We start from the raw sequence: 25,198 nt of genomic DNA, 5'->3' as shown, positions 1-25,198 counted from the left end.
GAGTTCGAAACCAGCCTGAACAAGAGCGAGACCCCCGTCTCTACTATAAATAGAAAGAAATTAATTGGCCAACTAATATATATAGAAAAAATGAGCCAGGCATGGTGGTGCATGCCTGTAGTCCCAGCTACTCGGGAGGCTGAGGCAAGCAGGATGGCTTGAGCCCAGGAGTTTGAGGTTGCTGTGAGCCAGGCTGACGCCACAGCACTCACTCTAGCCTGGGCAACAAAGCGAGACTCTGTCTCAAAAAAAAAGCATATACAGCCATGTGGCACATAAGGACATTTTGGTCAATGACTCTGGTCCCATAGGTTATAATACCGTATTTTTACTGTACCTTTTCTGTGTTTAGATATGTTTAGATACACAAATACTCATGATTATGTTACAGTTGCCTACAGTATTCAGTATAGTAACATGCTGCCCAGGTTTGTAGCGAGGAGAAATAGGCTACACCATATAGCCTAAGTGTGTAAGCAGGCAGTACTGTCTAGTTTTGTGTGATTACACTCTATGATGTTCACACACAGCCGCAATTGTCTAGCAACACATTTCTCAGAACATATCCCAGTCACTAAGTGACAAGTAACTGTGTCTGTATCTACATATTTTTTTTCATCAGCCACATTTTCCCTAGGTTAGCTAAATTTGTCAAAAATGGAGACCAAAATAATTGTATCTAAAACTTGAAGCTGGGTGCAGTGGCTTGTGCCTGTACTCCCAGCTACTTGGGAAGCTGAGGCGGGAGGAACACTTGAGGCCAAGAGTTCAAGAGCAGCCTAGATCTTGAACATAGTGAGATCTCATCTCAAAATAAAATAAAATAAATCAATAAAACTTGGGCATGAGGAGAAGCCTGACTCCCACCCCAGGACTTTGAGTGAACTTTCTTTGCTCTCCAAGTGTGGGAACCATCTCCCTAGGCTCTATCATCACTAAAGAATGATTTGTGTTCCCATTCCTGAAAAGTAATCTGGTTAAGAAATATAGGTCCTAAACCCTAGGAAACATTGAAACTAACCAAGCCAAAGAGATAGTTGAATCACCTTCTAAATGAGCTGCTAACAGTCACTAATGGGGGTCTGATGGGCTCTGATAACATACACAAGGCACCTGTCTCCCTCCTTTCTTTTCTCTCTCTCTCTCTCTCTCTCTCTCCCTCCCTCCCTCCCTCCCTCCCTCTCTCTCTCCCTCTCCCTCTCCCTCCCCTCCTGCTGCCCATCATTAAACTCAAAATAGGAAAAGCCTGACAAAACTCAACTGTCACCATTTGAAGCAGCACTTAAAAACCAACTCCTTACTTTGAAAATCAGCATTTAAAGAGAAACAAGTTAAGCATGCATGCTGCCTTTTCAGGAAGAACAGTATTTAAGGGTAGCCACAATTGATAAGGCAAAGCTCTGCAAAAGAATCCCAGCTAACTCATATGGGAGGAATGACATTCTCCAAAGATCATTTGTCATCTCCTGATAAAATTATTTTTTTCATTTATATAAATTTTTCAGCTGGCCTAGCACTCCTGGGCTCAAGCAGTCCTCCCACCTCAGGCCTCTCAAGTAGCTAACACTATAGGCGTGTGCCACTGCACCAGCTCCTGATACCATTATTGATACAGCAAAGAATGATCAACAGGTATGGAAGCCATCAATGAATGGGTCCCGCAGCAACCCCACCCAGACTCTCTGGAGGAAAGAAGGAAGAATGATAACTGAATAACAACAGATCAGATTGCCCTGGGCCTTTATCAACTATGGTGTTTACTTCAGTCTAACCAAGCCTTTAGAACTAATTGCCAGCTTACAGAAATTGCAAGACATAAACTAGATGACACTGCAAGGACACAGACAAATGCATAGACTGGGATGTTCTGCAGGACACGTGGCTCTTGTGTTTTCTACAAATCAAAGTCCTGAGAACAGTCTAGAATAAAAGAGAGAGTTAAGAACAGATTCAATGTGTGCTCCTGGGTCGGATACTGATTTGGACAAAGCAGCTGTAAAGGATCATTTGGGAAATCTGAATATGACAGTGCATTAGGGGGTATTAAAGAATTATACATTTTGTTACATGTAATCATGTTATTTTGGTTATACAGAAAAAGATTCTTCCTTTTCAGACAGGCAAACCTAAATATTTATTTCTAGCACTCTGGGAGGCCAAGGTGGGAGGATCGCTCAAGCTCAGGAGTTCGAAACCAGCCTGAGCAAGAGGGAGACCCCGTCTCTACTAAAAATAGAAAGAAATTACTTGGCCAACTAAAAATACATAGAAAAAATTAGCTGAGCATGGTGGCACATGCCTGTAAGGTCCCAGCTACTCAGGAGGCTGAGGCAGGAAAATCTCTTGAGCCTAGGAGTTTGAGGTTGCTGTGAGCTAGGCTGATGCCTGGCACTCTAGTCCAGGCAACAGAGTGAGACTCTATGTCCAAAAAAAAAAAAAAAAAATTCAACACATTAACTGCCATGTGAGTTGTATTGAACTCATGCTAGTTTTGAACCTGATGCCTTGTGAAGACAAGAATGTAACTCACGTCTCTTCACCCTGGAAGCTGTGAAAAATATTTTTCAAGTTGCATATAACTCACCCATGAAAAACAATAAAACATAACAAAATTTTCACTAAATTAGAAAGGGTTGTTTTATTTTCAAAGATTTTATTCTATTTTCATAATGAAAAACTGTGGCCCCAAGGAAAAAAATTTTTCTAGTGTGGCAGTCAATGTGTTAAACAGAATTACCTTATGATTTAACAAGCTCACTTCTGGGTATAGACCCAAAAGAACTCGAAGCAGGGACTGAAAAAGATGTTTGTGGTAGGAGAAACCCAAGTGTTCACTAATGAATGAAGGATACACAAAATGTGGTGTATGTATGCATTAGAACATTATTCTGCCTGAAAAAGAAAATTCTGACACATGCTACAACATGGATGAAACATGAGGACATTATGCAGGTGGAATAAGACATTCACAAAAAGACAAATACTGCCATGATTCCACCTATATGAAGTACTTAGAGTAGTCGAATTCACAGAGACACAAAGTAGGATGGTGGGTGCCGGGGCTGGGGAAGGGGAAATGGAAGGTTAGTGTTTAACAGGGACAGAGTTTCAGTTAGGGAAGATGAAAAAAGTTCTGGAGACGGTGGTGATGGTACAATATGAATGCACTTAAAGTCACTGAATTGTGGCCTGGCGCGGTGGCTCACGCCTGTAATCCTAGCACTCTGGGAGACCGAGGTGGGCAGATTGCTCAACGTCAGGAGTTCGAAACCAGCCTGAGCAAGAGCGAGACCCTGTCTCTACCATAAATAGAAAGAAATTAATTGGCCAACTAATATATGTAAGAAAAAATCAGCCGGGCATGGTGGCGCGTGCCTGTAGTCCCAGCTACTTGGGAGGCTGAGGCAGTAGGATCACTTGAACCCAGGAGTTTGAGGTTGCTGTGAACTAGGCTGACGCCACGGCACTCACTCTAGCCTAGGCAACAAAGCAAGACTCTGTCTCAAAAAAAAAAAAAAAAAAGTCATTGAATTGTATACCTAAAAGTGGTTAATATAGTTGATTTAGTTATTTTTTTTTTTTTTTGAGACAGAGTCTCACTTTGTTGCTCAGGCTACAGTGAGTGCTGTGGGGTCAGCCTAGTTCACAGCAACCTCAAACTCCTGGGCTCAAGCCATCCTCCTGCCTCAGTCTCCTGAGTAGCTGGGACTACAGGCACGCGCCACCATGCCCGGCTGATTTTTTGTATATATATATTTTTTAGTTTGCCAATTAATTTCTTTCTATTTTTAGTAGAGATGGGGTCTCAGTCAGGCTGGTTTCGAACTCCTGACCTTGAGCAATCCACCCGCCTCAGCCTCCCAGAGTGCTAGGATTACAGGCGTGAGCCACCATACCCGGCCTAATATAGTTAATTTTATGTTATGTGTATTTTAGCATAATTTCTTAAATGTGGTAAAAATAAACAAAATACTAAGAAATAAGGCTCATGCCTATAATCCCAGCACTTTGTGAGGCCAAGAATAGAGGACTGCTTTATGCTGGGAGTTCGAGACTAGCCTGGGCAGAGTATCAAGACCCTGTGTCTCTATAAAAAAATCTTTTTAAATTACCCAGGTGTGGTGGTACAGCCCAGCTACTTGAGAGGCGGAGATGGGATCACTAGAGGCCAGGAGTTTGACACCAGCCTGGGCAACAAACATATTGAGAGCTGTTTCTACAAAACATAAAAAAATTAGCCAGGTGGAGTGATGCAGTCCCAGCTACTTGGGAGGCTGAGGCAGGAGGATCACCTAAGCCCAGGGGTTGGAGGCTGCAGTGAGCTATGCTCTTGGCACTGCACTCCAGACTGGACAATAGAGCTAGATCTTGTCTCAAAGAAAGGAGAGGAGAGGAGGAGAGGGGAGGGGAGGGGAGGGGAGGGGAGGGGAGAGGAGGAGAGGGGAGGGGAGGGGAGGGGAGGGGAGAGGAGAGGAGAGGAGAGGAGAGGAGAGGAGAGAATGGAAAGAAGGAAAGAAGGAAGGAAGGAAGGAAGGAAGGAAGGAAGGAAGGAAGGAAGGAAGGAAGGAAGGAAGGAACAGCACTCTCTCCTAAAAGAATCAAACAGTTGGAAACACTCAAACAGATACACCTCCTTCCCACATTGGCTCCCCAGCCAGTCCACTCCTGCCACCTTGTCTCATAAACATTAACCGAGAGAAAAAATAATCTAAATGGCCAAAAAAAAAAAAAAAAGAGAGAGATCCTTTTTATAAGTGAGATTATCTCTGAATCTTTTCAAAGAGCTTTCCTGTTTAGTTATTTCCATCCATTGGTGGGGAAGGGCAGTGTAGAGCCGGTTTTACCACAGCTTTCACTCTCACTTTCTTTGTGTGTAATTAAGGTTCCCCTTGTCCCATTAAATACACCACCTTTGTAAAAGCAAAATTAAGCGATGAAAATATTTCACCTCTCTTTAGCCAATCTTGCTCTTTTTTCTTTACATCACCTACCAGGACAGATTATCTGATAGCATCATTTAATAGAACACACACCCACCTTCCTAACAAAGCCAAATTAGAGAGACAGAACATGACAACTTATTCCCAATGTTAACAATCAAGTGTCCTCTTTTAAAATGGGAAACAGTTATAAGCTATTGTTCCTTTTTAAAATAAGAAAAAATAAAATAAAATAAAATGGGAAACAGGCCAGGCAATGTGGTTCATACCTGTAATCCCAACACTTTGAGGGGCTGAGGCGGGAGGATCACATGAGCCTAGGAGTTTGAGACCAGCCTGGGCAACAAAGCAAGACCCCTGTCTCTACAAAAGTAAAAAATTAGCCAGGCATGGTGGCATGTGCCTATAGTCCCAGCTACTTGGGAGGCTTGAGACAGGAGGATCGCTTGAGCCCAGGAGTTGGAGGGTAGCTTGGGCAAAAGAATGAGACCCTGTCTCAATTGGTCAGTGAAATGGGAAATATACAAAGTCCAAAGGATAAGCTGTGGTTCCAGAAATAAAGCCACAACAATGGCAAGCAATCACTTCCACCGCCTGCCTGGCCTTCTAATTACTCCACCAAAGGCAGGAGCCCTCAATATCTCAATTGCTTTCCAAGAATTTGTCTCAGGCATCATTAACACAGCCAGCTGGGCAGGTTATCAGACTAAAAAAGAAATCCTTGGCCAGTGACTTTAATGACAGGTTATTTCAGCTGAATGCCGCCTTACAGTTCTAGTAAAGTGGTTCTAAAATGATTCAGATAATGCTGAAAAATTCCAGGTAGGGTAAGACCTTCCTAAGTTCAGTGGGATAAAGGATCCTAAATTTGAGGGACAAAAGGCTCTAGGGAACCTAAGACCAAGGAAGTCTTCTTAATTCTCATCTAACGAGTGTTCCTTTAACAGCTGGCTGGGACTGGAACACAAAAGTTAAATAAGGAGCCAGGAAGTCACCAAAGAGGACCCAGCAGCATCTGGAGAACAAAGAGATGAAACTGATTGAATACTACTTCATCTTTTAGAAACTCTTGGAAAATCCTGCAATTGAGTTAATCCACTCAAGCAAATACTTCCTGGGCTCGCGCTATGTGGGAGCAACCTTGCGTGGACAGGATACCAACATGGATAAGGAAAAAATTATTAAGATGAGCTCCAGCCCCAAGAAGCTAGTGGAGGCTTAGTTCAGATGCGTTGACAGCTAACAAAAAAGCAGAGTAGAATGTGGAAGCCCAGTGGGAAGAGAAAGGAGGGAAGTGCATCTGCCAGGATCTTAGCAGGAAGCAGAAGGCAACAGGGCACCTGGCGCTCAATTTGCAGAGTGTAAATCTGGTTAAGAGAAACCAACAAGACCTGATGGTACAGCCCAAGCCTAGGGATGGTGAGGAGCCTAGCGAGTAGGCTAGGGGAGGGAATAGTTACCAGGGACATAGAGTAGCTGAAAGCCAGGCAATAGAGGCCGGGTCCTCCACAGATGCTAACAGTTGACCTGCAATGATCCAGCAGGGAGGAAGCGGGAAAGTATAGTCCCGCCTCCTTGCCATCTCCCCCTGCTGCTCCCAGGGCTGAGCCCAGCCAGAAGCCAGAGAGGCAGGGAAGCCCTTTGGTGCAGCCCCCAAGCACAGCGGGGTGAAGAGGCTGGAGAGGGGCCTGAGGCTGGCCCAGGAAGAGACCCAGCCCAGGAAGCTCCATGGCAAGGAGGGGATTAGGCTGGGCCCGGTGTGGAGAGAATCTGTGCGTGGGGAATGAGAGGGAGGGCATCCGGAGAGTGGGACGAGTGTGAGCACAGACGCAGGAAAGGCGATGGACAATGGGGAATTTGGTTCCCCTGCAGTGCAGGCAAGATCAGAGGAAATCGTGGGCGCCCAAGGCCAGGCTGAGGATGTGGGAGAGGCTTTTAGGGGAGGTGGAGAGTCACTGAAGGTGTGATAACAAGTGTTAGGGGCTGACTGCGTCCACCCCAAAATTCATACGGCAAAGTCCCCTAGTCCTGCAGCCTGGGACACACGGAATGTGACTGTATTTAGGCAACTCTGCAGAGGTGATTAAGTTAAAATCAGGTCATCAGGGTGGGCCCTAATCTGCTATGACTGGTGTCATAAAATGGGGAAATCTGGACACAGGAGCAGAGGAGAGACAAGGAGAAGGTGAAGACGCAGGGAGGCAAAGGCTAGCTACAAGCCAAGGACAGCGGCCTGAAGCAGAGCCTTCCCCACGACCCTCAGACAGAACCAGGGACACCTGACCCCAGACTGCTGGTGAGACAATACATTTCTGTTGCTTGAGCCTCCCAGTCTGTGGTACTTTGTTCCGGCAGCTGACACGAGGGAGCCGGTGTGAGGGGACCTGAACCTGAGTGAGGTTTGGCAGCGGGGAGACTAGAAGGGACTGAGCCTGCAGAAACAGGGGCAACGCCAGGTCGAGGAAGCTGAAAATCATTCTGACACCTCCCCTTGCCCCAACGGCAGGAATCACCCCCTAGTCCTGTCAGTTCTGCCCCCCCAGTGTATCTGGGACCCTATCTCTCCACAGCCACTGTCACCATGATAAACCAACCCACTGCTAGGAGGCCCTTAGCAACAGCCTCCTAGCTGGCCCTCCCTCCCCTGCCGGTGCCCAGCTTCAAACTATTGTGTCTTTAAAAGCTTTCACAGGGGGTGAGTGTTAAACGGGTACAGGGTTCCGGGGTTTCTGTCTGGGGTGATAAAAAAGGCCCTGGGACAGACAGTGATGGCTGCACGACACTGTGAGGCTACACGATGCCACCAGACTGTGCACACTGTAAATATGGTTGAGATGGTAATGTTCATACAGCATGTATTTTACCACAAGTAATAAAAATTGCCAAAAACAAAAAAAAATCATTCAGTGGCTCCAGGTGGCACTCAGGATCAAATTTAAACTCTCTACGGGACCTACAGCACGCGCCACACTCCACACTCAGGCCAGCCCAGCCCTGCAGGCCCAGCCTCCCAATCTCAGCCCGCATGTCCCCCCCTGGGAGAGGGCTCCCTCCCCCGCTGCCCCCACTGAAAACCCCACAGGTGACTCTTGCCCATGGCACCCCCTTTTGTTTTCCCATATGTCACTGGCCACGCTGGCTTACTAAATATTTGTGTTTCTACCTGTTAATTGTCTACGCCCCTCACCCCAGACTGTAAGCTCCACCAGAACAAGGAACAGGTCTGTTTCTTCTGCACTCAATACCTAGTACGGGGCCCCGTGTTATTCACTCATTCATTTGTGGAACGAATGACTAGAAGGAAAGAATGAAGACAAGCAAGGAAGAATTGCAGCCGATTCTCGTTGCTGGAAAAGTCACCCTGGGCACCGCATGGGCCAACACTGAATCCTCACTCTACAGGGTTAGGTTCCTGAGAGTGTCTGATCACATTTTCCTCAACTGATCAAAACATAACCTTGTTTTATGTGCGTTTCTGTTTAAAGATGCCTTTTCTTGGCCGGGCGCGGTGGCTCACGCCTGTAATCCTAGCACCTCTGGGAGGCCGGTGGCTCACGCCTGTAATCCGGCCTCCTCTGGGAGGCCGAGGCGGGCGGATTGCTCGAGGTTGGGAGTTCGAAACCATCCTGAGCGAGACCCCATCTCTACTAAAAATAGAAAGAAATTAATTGACCAACTAAAAATATATATACAAAAAACTAGCCGGGCATGGTGGCACATGCCTGTAGTCCCAGCTACTTGGGAGGCTGAGGCAGGAGGATCGTTTGAGCCCAGGAGTTTGAGGTTGCTGTGAGCTAGGCTGACGCCACGGCACTCACTCTAGCCTGGGCAACAAAAGTGAGACTCTGTCTCAAAAAAAAAAAAAAAATAAAAATAAATAAAATAAAAAGATGCCTTTTCTACACATATTATCAATCAATTACCATTGAACTTACAGAAAATCACCAAAAAAAATACAAAACTTTGAAAAATGTGGCATTGCATACACCACAAAAAGGACACTTGTGTCCAGTACAAGAGCTGAAATGAGATACAAAGTGTTGCCTTGTTCATCACAAAAGTGGTATGAATATAGATTTTGGGGGTTACAAATAAATTTTATCAAGTAGGCGAATTTGCAGTACAAAATCTACGAATAATGAAGCTCGACTACACTTTAAAATAAGCCCCAATTTTTGTTTATTCTAAGGCAATGTTTATATATGTATGTGTGTGTGTGTGTGTGTTTTTTGGGGGGTTTTTTTTGTTTGTTTTTTTTTTTAGACAGAGTCTTGCTTTGTTGCCCAGGCTAGAGTGCCGTGGCGTCAGCCTAGCTCACAGCAACCTCAAACTCCTTCCTGGGCTCAAGCAATCCTGCTGCCTCAGCCTCCCGAGTAGCTGGGGCTACAAGCATATGCCACCAAACCCGGCTAATTTTTTCTATATATTTTTAGTTGGCCAATTAATTTCTTTCTATTTTTAGTAGAGACAGAGTCTCATTCTTGCTCAGGCTGGTTTCAAACTCCTGATCTTGAGTGATCCTCCTGCCTCGGACTTCCAGAGTGCTAGGATTATAGGCGTGAGCCACCACACCTGGCCCAAAGGCAATGTTAACAGGCTAGAACTCTTACCTACAAAAAGCCAGCAGGTAAAGCTATGTCCCATCCTGCCGACATCTCACGAGTGATAAGACTCTAGAAACTTCCACTTTCTGGCTTCAATTTACTCCACTAAAAGAGGGTGAGAAGGGCTTTGATGGGATCCTTGTCATGGGGCTCACCCACAGGTACAAAATAATACAGTTCAGCCACTGACAAATCTGGAATCAGAGCCCTCACACACTGGCCAGAGACCTGGGTCCCAGATGGCAAGAAACCGGGGCATCCATTTACCACCAATAATTTTCTCTCCACTGGATTTTTCTGTTGTTGATGTTGTACACTACATTATTTAGAACAGCAGTCCCCCATCTTTTTGGCACCAGGGACAGGTTTCATGGAAGACAATTTTTCCATGGACTTGGGGGTGGATGGGGGATAGTTTTGGGATGAGTTGAGCACATTACATTTATTGTGCAGTCAAACCTCCCTGCTGATGATAATCTGTATTTGCAGCTGCTCCCAGCATCACCATCTCGGATCATCAGGCATTAGATTCTCATAAGCAGCAGCAACCTAGACCCCTCACACGCGCCACTTAGAGCAGGGGTCGTGTCCCTATGAGACTCTAATGCCAATGCTGATCTGACAGGAAGTGGAGCTTACTCAGTGATGCCAGCGATGGGGAGCGGCTGTAAATACAGATGAAGCTTCTCTCACTGGCCCGCTGCTCACCTCCTGCTGTGCAGCCCAGTTCCTAACGGGCCACTGACCAGTCTACAGCCCAGGGATCAGGTTCCGCAGATTTAGAATAAGCAGAGCATCTTCTGTGTGCATTCTTTTATCAGAGGTTTTTGTTACACTCCAAAGAACTTGCCAGACTCCATACTCCACGAATGACTTAATCGTCACTTAGGAAAGCCCTTTGGATTTTAGATCCGGAACCCAGATATAGATAGATAGATAGATAGATAGATAGATAGATAGATAGATAGATAGATAGATAGATAGATAGATTTTTCTTTACAGAGGTCCCCTAGAGCTGCACCCTTCCAACATCAGCTTGCTTCTTTTTTCTTTGCTCTCCTGGCCTCCACACCCCGGCCCTGTGGCTGCCACCACCTCCCCGTCCCTGTGCGGAGCTGTGCAGCCCCTCTCAGAGGCGGCTCGCCCATGAGGCTTTCTCAGGCCCTGCCCTGCTCTCAGGACTGGACACCCTCTCCTCCTCCCCTGACCCAGCAGGGGAGCCCATGGCCTCAGCTGCCTCCAACCCCCACAGCACATTCTAAGGCAACCGTCATCCCCCAGCCCCCCACCCCTGGAGAGGGCCTGGAGCTTCCCCCTTCTAGGGGAATGAGGAAAGCATTTAAAGGAGAAGCAGCTTTTTAAGTCAGCCCCCACCCCCAGCTCAGCACAGCCACAATTATTTCAAGGAAATTAAGTCAGTCAAGCCCTCACTTGAGATTAAGTTTTGCACAGGCAAATAATAATTTAGGGATGGGAAATGTCTCTACACCATTCAGCCCACTCCCTGGTCCCAAGTCCTCTGTTTCTATAGGGAGCATCAAATGCCTTCTGAGTGGACAGATTCAAAGTTATTGCTTACTTACAAACCGTAATTCTGAGAAATGATAATAGCTACCACTGATTGATGGCCTACTATAAAGGCGTTTTACAGACGGCATTTCCCAGCAACCCTGCAAGAGAAGCACTATTAGCTCCTTTTACAGATGTGTAAACTGAGGCTTAGACTTGCCCAAGTCAGGCGCAGAGGCAGGATTCAATCCAGGTGCATCTGACCCTAGCGGTGTAGAGTGACCCGGGAAGCATTTAGAAAGTACAGATTCCCAGGCCTCGCTCCAATCCACTGAATCACAATATCCGGGGTGGGGCCCAGGGGTTCCCAGGTGAAGCTGATGCCACCAACCTGAGGGCTGTTCCTCATTTGACAGCACTGCCTGCCTAGGAGATCCGAGCAGAGCAGGTGACAGTAAAGGGCAGGTCATTATCTCTAGCCTCCTCCCCACCCCCAATGGTACATCAGCAACTTAATTGCCCTGGGCTGCAGGAAGCACAGGGGCCTCTTCTACTGAGTTATGTGCCTCTCCCTTAGCAAAAGGCTGCATGTCACTCCTGAGGGACCCCAGACTGCTCAGGCCTCCCAGAGCTAAGTGACCAACTGCAAAGGAAGGGGAAGAGAAACAGGGCAGGGCGGAAGGTGACACAGGCATCGGTTCCTGTGTGAGCCGTGAGGTCCCCGTGAGGAAGCTGATCCAATAACTACTGAAGAGGACTGTCCCCACGTCCCCGCCAGGGTACTTGTCCTACACACTTCAGCCTCTCTGCTCCTGTACTCCAGAGAAATTGCCAATAATTGAAATTCAAGTGGCAGCCTGGTTGGGCCACTAGAGATAATGGATCAAGAAGCAGGAGGCATCCACAGGCCTGCGCGCCAGGGGCAGCTGGGGCCCGGCCTCCCCTCCGTCCTCAGTTTCCTCCTTTGGGAAGGAACCAGCAAGCAAGCCGGCAGGAGTGTCTGGCTGGTGAGCAGAAGGTCAGCTCGATAACAAGGCCGAGGTCAGAGGCTGGGCCTCAAATAAGCCCAGTCCCCTCCCCCTTGCCTCGAAGGTCACAGACAGGCCCCCCAAATCCTGCCAACTGGTCATAAAAGGAAGCAGCCAGAGTGTAGACAGATCAAAACAAATCCAACACCACTCGTGGAAACGGCTAATCGGGTGAAGGGTGATGGATGCTGATTCGGTAGCATCTTGGATTTGAAGGACACGGCATCAGAAATGACCTCACGGGCCCTAATCAGTTCCAGAAAAGGGCTTTGTTCTCCTGGAGCCAAGGTGGGAGATCAAAGCATGTCTTGCTAATCATCATTTAGCATTAATTACTTGTCCAGTAACCCGACCCAGATCAAATACCACTCCCTACCTCTCGGCCTGACAGCCTCAGTGGGCACCCTTGATCTTTCAACCCAACCTGCATCCAATTGGGAGGAAGCCAACTGCGAACCTGGGAACCCAGAGACCCCGGGCAGCCCGGGCAGTCAGACATTTAGTTACTTCTTCCCTTCCTGTTAACTTTTTAACCCCACCAGCCAGGAAATGCATAACTACAGCAGGGGCCTCCCCTCTCTCTCCCCCGGTGACATTTCATTGGGTTCCTCCTGCCGTAGTGACAGAAATATGCACATCTGGGGCCCAACGTCCTACTTCCCAGTGTGTGGTCTACTCACTGAGCCCCCAGTTTCCTCAAATGCACCACAGAGATACCAGTGTCCACCTCCCAGGCTCGTGGAAAGGACAAAATAAGATCTAAAATCCGAATCTAGAAGCCAGTGCATACACCAAGGGCCGACACCCCAGGGGGTTGCAGCTGGGCGGGCGGGCACTTATTTCTAGAGCTGGGTGAGGGGCCCGTGGTATTCACTCTTCTTCTTTATGCCTTTTGATGGCTCTGAAATAATTTAGGACCAATTTTACTTATTTATTACTGAGTATGCATTTATTATATTACAAATTATTCATTATGTGAATTGTGTCCCAGTCTCCCAAATTTGTATGTTGAAGTGCTCACCCCAGTGCCTGAGAATGTGATTATCTGTGGAGAAAAGATGATTACAGACGTCATTAAGTTAAAATGGTGTTGTAAGAGTGGGCCGGATCCCTGTGAATGGTGTCCTTGTAAGAAGAGATTAGGACACAAACAGGTGCATCGGGAAGACCGTGTGAAGACAGAGAGAGAAGACAGCCAACTAAAGAGAGAGGCTTCAGAAGACACCAACCTTGCTAACACCTTGATCTTGGACTTTTTGCCTCCAGCACTTATGAGGACATGAATTTCTGTTGTTTAAGCCACCTAGTTTGTGGCACTTTGTCATGGCAAATTAATACAGGTTCAAATAAATTTTAGAAAACATTAGATAAATTAAAAAAACTGCAAGTGCATACCTATAATGAAAAAGAATGATGGCCAGGCACAGTGGCTCACGCCTGTAATTCCTAGCACTCTGGGAGGCCGAGGCCAGAGGATTGCTCAAGCTCAGGAGTTCAAAACCAGCCTGAGCAAGAGCGAGACCCCGTCTCTACTAAAAGTAGAAAGAAATTAATTGGCCAACTAGAAATACACAGAAAAAATTAGCGTGGCATGGTGGTGCATGCCTGTAGTCCCAGCTACTTGGGAGGCTGAGGCAGCAGGATTGCTTGAGCCCAGGAGTTTGAGGTTGCTGTGAGCTAGGCTGATGCCACGGCACTCTTGTCCAGGCAACAAAGTGAGACTCTGATTAAAAAAAAAAAAAATGATATTAAGTGTTGGTGAGGGTATGAAGAAATTGGAACCCTGCTACACTACTGGTAGAAATTGTAAATGGTGCAGCCATTTAGGAAACAATCTGGAGGTTCCTCAAAAAGTTAAACATACAGTTACCACGTGACCTAGCAATTCCACTCCCGGGGTATGTACTCAAGAGAAATTAAAACATATGCCCACATAAAATCCTGTACACGAATGTTCACAGTATCATTATGCACAATACTCAAAAGGTAGGAACAACCCTGTTGTCCCTCAACAGAGGAATGGATGAACAAAATGCGGTCTACCCATACGATAGAATATTACTCAGCCGTATAAAATAATAAAGTACAGACACGTGCTACAACCTGACTAAACCTTGAAAACATCAAGCCAAGTGAAAAAGAAGTCAGATACAAAAGGCCGCACAGTGTATGATTCCATTTATATGACACGTGACAATAGGCCAATCCATAGAGACGGAAAGTAGATGAGTAGTTGCCAGGGGCTGGTGAGAGGGAGAGGAAGCTTAGGGGAGAGGGGACTGACAAGTGATGAGGTATCCTTAGACTGATACTCCGTAAGTGTCCTTAACTGTCACCTGTTCTGACTCCTCCCTCCCCACCACCTTCTCCCTTCCAGCACAGGGCCTGCAACCTCTCCCACCAGCACGACAGTACCAGCCATGCTGAACTGTGTCCACACCAGCGTCCATAAACCCATACCCTGCAGGAGTCATAGATAAAGTCTACTCCCCCCAGAAGCCACCTTCCTGTTTCTAGGCCTTCAGAGGAAATGGAACAGAGTTTTGGTTTTATTTTAAAAAGTGCCTAAAAACCCCTGGGGGGGGCATGGGCAATATAAGTAACCTTACACACTTGTACCCCCATAAGACGCTAAAAACAAAAACAAAAAAACCCTGGGGGGGGGTGGGCTAGAGCCTCCTGCTCAGAAGACAGGGCATATCTGTCAAGCTGATGTGATTTCCCCAACAAAGGACCATGTGGGCCTCTCCACGAATTCTGAGATTCCAGTGGGTACTGGCAAGTTTGTTTTTCCAAAAGCCAAAGTTCTGTGAACCCCACCCCTTCCCCTGGAGCAACGCCTCAGCTAGGAGGGAAGCGGGCAGGGAGGTGAAGTCTCACCACTTTCCTCGTCAGGTTCCGTGAGGCCCGGGGTGGGCTGGGGTGTCTCAGGGAGCTCCCTCTGTGAGCAGAGCCTGTGGTTTCACGCACAGCACTTGCGCTGTGACTGCACAAGTACGGAAAAGCCATCTTTAACACCCCACACGCTTTGCAGACTGGGGAAGGAAAGGCAGAAGACACAGAGGGGAATCCTTTGTCGCTATCGCCACCTACGTTCCTGCTAAGCTTCTTCTTTCTTTCTTTCTTTTTTTTTTTTTTTTTTGAGACAGAGTCTCACTTTGTTGCCCAGGCTAGAGTGAGTGCCGTGGCGTCAGCCTAGCTCACAGCAACCTCAAACTCCTGGGCTCAAGCGATCCTTCTGCCTCAGCCTCCCACGTAGCTGGGACTACAGGCATGTGCCATCATGCCCAGCTATTTTTTCTATATATTAGTTAGCCAATTAATTTCTTTCTATTTTTAGTAGAGACAGGGTCTCACTCTTGCTCAGGCTGGTTTTGAACTCCTGACCTTGAGCAATCCGCCCGCCTCGGCCTCCCAGAGTGCCAGGATTACAGGCATTAGAGCCACCGCGCCGGGCCCCTGCTAAGCTTCTAAGAGAATTTCATTCCCACAAGTTATAGAGGCCCTTTTCCCTAGCAAGTCCACATTTAGGAATATACCCTAAAGAGATAATCAAACAAAAGTGAAAAGAATCTAGAATAGCACTGCCCAATAGAAATATAAGGTCAGCCACATATGTACTTTGGAATTATTTTGTAGCCACATTTAAAAAGGTAAAAAGAAACAGTGAAATTAATCTTAATGATCCATTTTGCTTATATGTCAAAAATATTATCATTTCAACTAAGGTTGCCCGATTTAGCAAGTAAAAATATAGTGCATTGGCCAGGTGCAGTCACTCATGTTTGGAATCCTAACACTTAGGGAGGCCAAGGGGGAGGATCTCTTGAGGCCAGGAGTTTGAGACCAGCCTGGGCAACACAGCAACACCCTATCTCTAAAAAAAGTAAAACAAAATTCACCAAGTACAGTGACACATGCCTGTGGTCCCAGCTACTGGGGAGACTGAGGCAGGAGGATCACTTGAGCCCAGGAGATGGAAGTTGCAGTGAGCTATGATAATGCCACTACATTCTAGCCCAGGCAATAGAATGAGACCCTGTCTCAAAAAAAAAAAAAAAAAAAAAAGATACAGGGCACCCAATAAATTTCAGATAAACAATAAATAATTATTTTGAGCATAAGTATATCTCATGCAATATTTGGGATATACTCATACTAAAAAACTACTATCTGTTGTTTATCTAAAATTCACATTTAGCTGGGTATCCTTTTTTAAATCTGGCAACAATAATTTCAACATGCAATCCATATTTAAAAAATAATGAATGAGGTTTTTCACTTTTTTGTACTAAGTCTTTGAAATCTGTTGGACATTTTACACTTACAGCATATCTCGATCTGGGCTAGCCATGTTTCAGTGCTCAGTAGCTACATATGGCTAGTATCTACCATTTTGGACAGTGCGGTCTAGAATTTTCCTCTCAGTGTTTTCTATATGATAGCAAAAAAAATAAAAAATAAAAAAAAAAATCAGAAATTAGCAAAATACCCCAAGGGCTGCTTAAGTAGCAACTAACATTGAGGAGTGCTAACCACCTTGGCCTAAGGGCTTTGCATGTATAAATATCATCTTATTTAGAACTGACAACCATGTGAAGAAAGTGCTGGTATAAAATCCCTTTTTACAAATGAGGAAAATATGATCCAGGAAGCATATGTAACTTGCCCAAGAAAGTGGAAGCTGAGTATAGACAGACGGATAGCAGAGAGGTGGACTGATGTGGACATATCCCACCTAGTACGGCCTTTGGAAGGATGCACACCAGAATGTCACCGTTTCCCTGGGTGGTGGACTCTGAGGTGGGTACTTGCTGAGTTTGGTCTCTGCTGTCAAACCAACCAAACTTTGAGTACTTGGCTCTGTACTAATAAATGACTTCACCTTTGTAAGCCTCAGTTTCTCCATCTGTGAAATGACAGAGAGTCACAACTGTCCCCCGACAGGGTTGTTGGAGTGTAAATAAGATCAGGGAAGTGGAACATCAGACAACAGCAACCTGCTCCTTAAGCCCTCAATGATAAAACTATTACTCTTCTTCCTAGTGTCTTTGACTTTGCCTGTTTGATCAGACATTTTTATGTTGGGCATCAATCAGTTTTACAAAGAAAAAAAAGCTGCTTTCAAAAGAGGGGAAACCAGCCCGAGAAGCAGCTGGAGGAAAAGGAAGAAAGGAAGGAAAGAACAAGAGCACGAAGGAAGGAGAGAATGAAAATCTACCGAGTGGCAGGGAAAGGCAAGACATCAGTGCCCCACAACTTTCTGAGTGACCACCAGGGGGCACTGCTTGCAGTTTCCACAGCTTGGTAAAACGATCCCTTTCAAAAAACAAAAACTTGCAATGAAGAAATCACCAAAATCATTCATTTTAACTGGGATGCCCTTTCCCAAAAGGCCCCCTGCCCAAAAAGCTACCGACATTCATCCTATAGGAGGTGTGAAAGGAGGCGGGAAGCAGTCTCCCCGCTGTGGGCAGTCTGTGTCTTACCTTTGGAGTCTTCTTTGGCCAAGTGACCACGGGGACCCCAGTGATGGCCAGACTGGGGTCATCATCCGCGTGCTCCTTCAGGACGTTCTGTGGCCAAACAAAGGAGCCATATTAGCTCAGGTGAAGGGGAGGTCTCTGAAGGGGGCTTGGTTGGATGTAACCCGGCAAAAAACTGAGTGCTCTCCACAAAGTCAATGCCTGCCCAGTACTTTATCACCGCCCGCACATTCAATAGAAACCAAGTCACCAGGGTCCTCTGGGGTCTGCAAAACACACAATATCCCCCTCTCCAAAAGTTTTTTTAAAAAATGCAAATCATATACCTCCCTGTGACTTCCATGCATTTAGCACCCATGATCACACTTATGACACCAAGCAGTTGTCCTGAGCATCAGACTCTCATGCACACAATTTCATTTCATTCTTACCAAGTTCCCTGGGAGGGCTGGGTAGTGGCAACACAGATCCTCCAATGTACACAAATTCGACTATGTACTTACAGAAACAAATAAACAAAACCAACTGTGAGATCTGGGCACCTTTAAAGAGCCCTGACTCTGTCCATTTTTTTTTTTTTCTCTTTCAATTTCGAATATATACAACATGGCACTGACTCTGTCCTTCTCTTGGTCAGTGGACCTCATGTGTCCTAATCCTGGTGTGTGAAGTCATGTAATTGTTCTTTGCAACATGGGTCCTAAACACGAGTCAATACGTGATCTGGTTTGACCAAGGATGGAGTCATCTGGTCAAATGCTGTCCAGCTGTGCTGGACACACTGGTGGGCTGGGTGGGGTTCTCCCACGTGGCACATCGTGTTCATTCCTTTGTGAGTAGTCTGAAGGTTCTTCAAGGGTAATTCTGACTCTACCAGATTTTGGCCTTGTGTGTGACTGGACATTAGAATCTCATCTGGGTGTAAGATGCCACTCCAAGGAATCATCTAACATACAAGTGAGGTAACAAAGCTCAAAAAGGCTCAAAGGACTTGGATGCTGCCCCAGACTGGGGAGGGCAGGGCCCCTGAACCCCACTCTCTGGCACTAGACCTTCCACACATGGCCACATCAGACAGGGTTTTTCTTGGCTACATCCACAGCAAGCCACAAAAAAAAATGTGCTAAAGGACACAGACCTGTCTGTCACTGGCCTATTCTGAACCTCAATCATGAATTTTTGGATTGTATAAAAATACTCTTTCAGGGACATTCAAGAACAGAGTAAATCACACAGACATACTTCACAGGAAGAGCAGAGGAGCTCAGAAGATAAATGTAGGTGAAGATTATTTTAACTCACTTTCCCTAATCCACTTCACCAGAAATGACTCCGTTTCACTTCTAATTTGCTCTACTTAGCGTCCTACTTTCCTGATTATCATTTGGTTGCCTGATTTTTCAAGATGTGCCTATTTCTTCCCACCAGCCTGAAGAAATCCCTCCTCTCCACACAGGAGGCAGCAACAGCACGGGAGTCAAGGGTGTTGGCTCTATGACTGGCTGCCTGGGTTCAAATCCCAGCCCCAGAACATACAGCTTTCGGAAAGTCCCACAGTTAATATCAATGACTTATAAATGCTATTTATCAGCTGGTGTGATAATCCTAACTACTGGGGAAGCCACGGTGGGAAGATTGCCTAAGCCAGGTGTCCTCAAACTACGGCCCGCCTAGGACATTTTTATCCAGCCCGCTAGGTGTTTTCGCCACCCGCTGCCTGTCCTGCTTAGCAGCTGACTCGTCCCGGGCCCACAGTGCGCACTCTCCAGCGGTCTGAGGGACAGTGAACTGGCCCCCTGTTTAAAAAGTTTGAGGACCCCTGGCCTAAGCCTAAGAATTCTAGACTGGCCTAGGCAACACAGCAAGACCCCATCTCAAAAAAAAAAACCAAAAAAAAAAACACCTTATAATGCTATTTATAAAATATCTTGACTCACTGCCATATCCCCAATGCTTCACACAATGACTTACAGTAAGCTTCCAGTAAATAAAATAAAATAAAATGCCACAAATCCCCAAAGAGGGACATTCTACAACATAACTGACCAGTACTCCTTAAAACTGTCAGGGTCACCAAAAACAAGGAAAGTCTGAGAAATTGTCACAGCCAAGAGTAAAGCTAAAAGACTAAATGTAACACGGTGTCCTGGGTGGGATCCTTAAACAGAAAAAGGACATTAAGTAAAAACTGTGGGAATCTGAACAAACTCATAGACTTTAGTTACACTAATCATGTGCCTATATTGATTTATTAATTGTCACGAATGTACTATCCTAATGTGAGATGTCAGTAATAGGGGAAAACTAGGTATGTGGGTTGTATATGGGAACTCTCAGTATTTATCTACTGAATTTTTCTGTAAATCTAAAACTGTTCTAAAAATTAAAATTGGTAAGTAAAAAAATAATTTTAAAAAATGATAATCTGACAGTAATAGCACAATAAAGCAAAAGTTGGGATTCTTAGGTTATCAATTTCTCTAACATGTATGCAGCATATTTAAAAAGAAATAGAACAGAAAGGAATCAAGAATGAACATGATCTGACTAAGGTATGAACTTCACATGGGATATAAGAAAGGCTACCAAAGCCAAGTGTGATGTCTCAAGCCTGTAGTCCCAGCTACTTGGGAAGCGGAGGCAGAAGGATCACTTGAGACCAGGAGTTCAAGTCCAGTCTGGGCAACATAGCAAGACCCCATCTCAAAAAAAAAAAAAAAAAATGCTGAATGAACCTAAGACAGTAGGCTGTGCTGGTGCTTGCTCTGTGCAGGACACTGCAATAAATATTTCATATCCACCCTCATTCAACTCTCTTATCACCCTGTGATATGACGATTATCTTATCCATGGCACAGAAGAGGAAACTAGGGTTTAGGTGGATGAAGGGAATTATCCAACACCACACAGCTAGCAAAGGGTGGAGGCCAGGCTGAACCCTCATTAAGCCAACTCCTAAGTCTGTGCTCTCATCGTGACGGCATTAAGTTTGTCTCAAAAAAAGGGGGAGGCCCGTGTTCATAGCAGCATTATTCACAATAGTCAAAAGGTGGAAGCAACCCAAGTGCCCGTTGACAGGTGAATGGTGAACAAAACGTCCTCTACTCATACAACAGAATATCACTCTGCCTGAAAAAAGGGAATTCTGATATATGCTACAATATGGATGAACCTTGAGGACATCATGGTAAATGAAATAAGCCAAGCACAAAAGAACAAATGCTGTATGATTCTACTTATATGCAGTACCTGGAGCAAATCATAGAATGGGGGGGGGGTGCCAGGGGCTGTGGAGGATGCAGAATAGGGAGCTGGTGTTTAATGGGGACAGAATTTTGGTTTTGCAAGATGCAAAAAGTTCTGCAGATGGATGGTGGTGATGGTCGCACAAAAATGTGAATGTACTGAATGCCACTGAACTGTACATCTAAAGATGGTTGAAATGGTCAATTTTATGTTATATGTATTTTATCACAATTTTTAAAAAGGGGAGGGGTACAAGAGTACAGTAATCTCTCAATTTATGGTTTCTCTTAATAACCCATATGAATTTCACACCCTCCTCCACATATATCAGTGTTTGTTTTTTTCAACAATAATATTTCCCCTTCCCTCTAAAAGTTCATTAAGGACAAAAGGACTTTCCAGAAAGATGTTCCATGTTTACCCAAAGCCTTTCAATCCCCTCCAATATGTCCCACAGGACTTTCTGCCCACTTGGCCCAATCCCAAAGTCTAGGCTGGGGGTGACAAACTCAAACACCTCCAGGAACCAGGCAGTAAAATAAAAAATGTAAGGCCAGGCGCAGTGGCTCACACCTGTAATCCTGGCACTCTGGGAGGCTGAGGAGGGCTGATCGCTCAAGGTCAGGAGTTCGAAATCAGCCTGAGCAAGAGCAAGACACCCCCCCCCGTCTCTACTAAAAATAGAAACAAATTAATTGGCCAACTAAAAATATTAAAAAATATTTTAAAAAATGTAAATAGACTAGGACAATAGGGAGTGGTGAGGCCTGTGGTAAACTGGAGAACACATGTTCCATTTAGGCAAATGCTACTCAGTTCCAATTTATTAACCTCCTGTAGGAATGAAACCCCCATGAGATCACCAATTTTTCAGAAGAAATCAAAGATCCAGAGTTTTATTTGAAATCTCTGCATTTTTAAATGTTGGCAACTGATTGAAACTTAAAAAAAAAAAAAAATCACTGTGAGCCCAACATATTTGTGTGCTGCTTTGGCCCATGAGCCACCAGCTTGCAAACTGGGCTCTACATATGACTGAAAATAACACCCACTCGTCTTTGCTGGAGTTTCTACTTCTGAATTGTGTCAAGATTTGTCATTTCAGTTTCAGAGCTGGAGTCTGTAGGTCACAAGCATTGGGGTGGAGGCCTCTCTAGAGGAATGTCTGGTTACAAAAAAGCCATTACTGGAGTTGTAAGTACTAGCCTTAATAAATAATGATAAATAAAATTTTAAGTTACTTAATTTTAAAAAGTAAAACTTTTTTTTTACCCAAGTCCTCTGAGTCCCGGATCTCACATACTTCAGAGTTCCCCTCTGCGTGTGGCCCTATGTGGCCACCAGGGGACGCCCTGGGCTCTGACCCTCAGGGAAGAATTTTCATTTGTATGTGACAGGCTTCAGGAAAGGGAGATTATTCTAATTGGAGATTTTGTCTCAGAAATAGATCGTGCTGGAGGGAAGCATGTCACCCGTTTTCCTAGGCACTGCCTGCGTTTATACACTCCCTGGGGCTCCGGGAAGCACAGATGCAAGGAAGGCTGGGTGCCCGCACCAGCTCAGCCCCCTGAGGGTTTCACCCTACAAGGCTTCCGCCTGGGAAAGCCCAGGGCACGCTTCCTAAAAGAGAAAGACTGAGCCATAGCACCCTTCCTGCCGTAAACTGTCCTGTGTCCGACCTAAGGAGATAACCACAGACAACGGATGGCTGGGCCTTGGCTCCCAGCATGCCAACTTCTCTCTAGTAGTTTAATTAGTTAACAGTGGATCCAGGTCCCATTGCTCCCCAGGGTGGGGCGCTAATAATTAGAAACTCCATCTATGCTGTGACTAAAAATACCACCACTGTGAAAATAAGGCAGAGGCAGGCATCAGGGAAATCACCAGCCACGACTCCTAAAAGGGAGACCCAGCATGGAGCAGCTCACACTGCTGCTCCGGGGAACCCAGCAAGTCTCAGGGGACCCCCCTTGCTACGGGTAAGGACCCCAGCCAGGCGTCAATGCACCTTGAGTCTCTCAAGTCCCCTCCCTCCATCCCAGCCCAGCCATCTGTGCCTGCGTGTAAAAACCCATCTGTGATTCAATTGTGTCCCCCAAAAAGATCACATTCAAGTCTTAACCCTCAGTCCCTGTGAATGTGGCCTTACGTGGAAAAGGGTCTTTGCAATGTTAAGGCTCACAAGATGAAATAATCCTGAATTTAGGGCAGGCCATGACTAGCGTCGTTATAAGAGAAAGAAGAGGGAGATTTGGACAGAGCCACAAAGGAGTCCACGGGAAGATGAAAGCAGAGACTGGAGTGACGTGGCCACAAGCCAAAGGACACCAGGTGCTGCCAGGAGCTGCCAGAAACGGGAGGAGGCAGGGAAGGGTTCTGTCCTAAACCCTTCAGAGGGAGCACAGCCTTGCGACACTTTGATTTCAGACTTCTGGCCCCCCAGGGGCCAGAAGTTACAGAGTAAATTTATTGTTTTAAACTACCCAGTTGTGGCTATGGGTTATGGCAGTCACAGGAAACTAACACGTGGCCCTTGCCATAGCTCATCGTGGCTAAACGGTTATTAGCTGTATCACTGCAGGCAAGTCACCACATCTCTCTCAGTCTGTTTCCCTACCGACAATAATGGGACACTTAACAGTCTCTACCTTGCCAGGCAGCAGCAAGTATCCTAATGCACGTGTGTTCGCTGATTCCCTGTTGCCCCACACCTAATTTCCTGACGGGACATTTGGCCCCCGCTGGAGCTTGCAGAACTCATCCACTTAATAAGTTCGAGCACAGGGAAATTTAAGAGTTGATTTAGTTGGAAGGGAAGTTTAAAAGTTGATTTAGCTGCATGATAGCAGGGATAATAAATGTGGCTCAGGCGTCAAAAAAAAAAAAAAAAAAAAAGCCCCATGTGCCATGGATAAACCTACCTGTTCAGGTTTGGGTTTGCCTGAATGTCTGAAACTGAGCTCCCCGCCCCACTCGGTGTTGCTCTCCTGCATTCTCCTCAGGTGGCACAGGCAGGGGACACACAGTATACATGGCATGTTCTGTTGTCACACTGGAAGCTCCTTAGGCCAGAGGCCTTTCTCATGCATCCGTGTATCTACCGTTTCTCCCCTCACTGCCCAACAATGCCACACAGGGGGCTCAGCATCACACCTGGCCCCAGTGGGAGCGTCTCAGTACCTGCTGGAGGTCTGACCGGCCTGGCTGGCCTCACCCTGGCCGCCCTGTGTTCTGTGCTCTGGGTTATCTGCAGGGTGTGACAGGCTGCAGCCCTGCTACTGGCTTCCCTCCTTTTGGCTCCTCTGAAGCAGGTGGGGGTGTGATGATTTAAAACACCGAACAGCCCTGGAGGTCTCGGCTCTATACCTCACTGTTCTGCTAAGCAGCAAGACGGCGGAGGGCGGTTGCTTTAACAAGCAGGTGTGTTCCAGGGCTGGGAAGTGATGACCTCAAGAGAGAAAAGCTGTGTACGGTCATGGGTTTCACAAGCTCTCCTGCTTGACCCTCAACCGGACAGTTTTCATTCCACAGTGTCTGAAATAACGATAACAACAACATCCACTCCAGTTTACTGAGCACTTAAAGGCTCTGCTGAGGCGTAACGCATGTCACCTTCCATAGTCCTCGTGACCATGACGTAGGTATTCTTACTACTCCCATTTGACCATGTTCCCCAAGCATTCAGCTGGCTAATGGATGGCACAAGGGATTCGGTCTGACTCCAGAACATTCAGTCTTAAGATATAACACCTGTTTGGATAATGTATTCTTCAATTTAAGATGATTTTCTTTCCTATTATATTTGGGATTTGATGAAAGAACAATAGAATTGATCTCCATTTTGATGTTAAAAAAAGATAACAAAAGCAACGTTACCTGTCTCTTCCAGTCCTGTAACTCCTGCAATCCCATAATCCCATGCGGTTCCACATTCCAAGCAGTCCCATAATTCCATGCAGCCCCATATACCAAGCAGTACCATGATCCCATAATTCCATGGGGCCCCATAATTCCATGCAATGAGAAAGTCGTCGTCTGCACTGAGCTGTTATTTCCACTCCAAGCTGATACTCTGACAGACAGGAGTGTCCAATCAGAAAGCATGGTGTTACCCTAATTAACGAAGATTAGGCCTGTAGTCCACTCATGAGCACAGGTAGAGACCTTGCAAAGCGGTATCTGACAAAGACCCACCCACCTCCAGCCTCAGTGGTTTCTGCCCAATCAGGCCTGAGCCCTTCATAGTCCTGCAAAACACCTAGCTATTTTCAAGTCATTAAAAATCAATTTGATAGCACTCTGGGAGGCCGAGGCAGCGGACTGCTCAAGATCAGGAGTTCGAAACCAGCCTGTGCAAGAGCGAGACCCATCTCTACTATAAATAG

General features: G+C 46.1%; 1 protein-coding gene across 4 annotated transcripts in view; it reads right to left on the bottom strand.

Moving 5' to 3' along the window:
* KDM2B (lysine demethylase 2B) overlaps nucleotides 1-25,198 on the bottom strand; it is a 127,337-nt gene that overhangs the window by 38,354 nt on the left and 63,785 nt on the right. For all 4 annotated transcript variants that reach the window (XM_012782279.3, XM_075996528.1, XM_075996530.1 and 1 more), the window contains one exon: nucleotides 17,571-17,657. In XM_012782279.3, the coding sequence (XP_012637733.1) occupies nucleotides 17,571-17,657 (87 nt within the window). The remainder of the gene's footprint in view (nucleotides 1-17,570; nucleotides 17,658-25,198) is intronic.

Source organism: Microcebus murinus, chromosome 22 (genome assembly GCF_040939455.1).
Source record: "Microcebus murinus isolate Inina chromosome 22, M.murinus_Inina_mat1.0, whole genome shotgun sequence".
Classification (NCBI taxonomy): Eukaryota; Metazoa; Chordata; class Mammalia; order Primates; family Cheirogaleidae; genus Microcebus; species Microcebus murinus.
The sequence above is the reverse complement of the archived record's forward strand: the minus strand, read 5'-3'. Positions and strand labels throughout refer to the sequence as shown.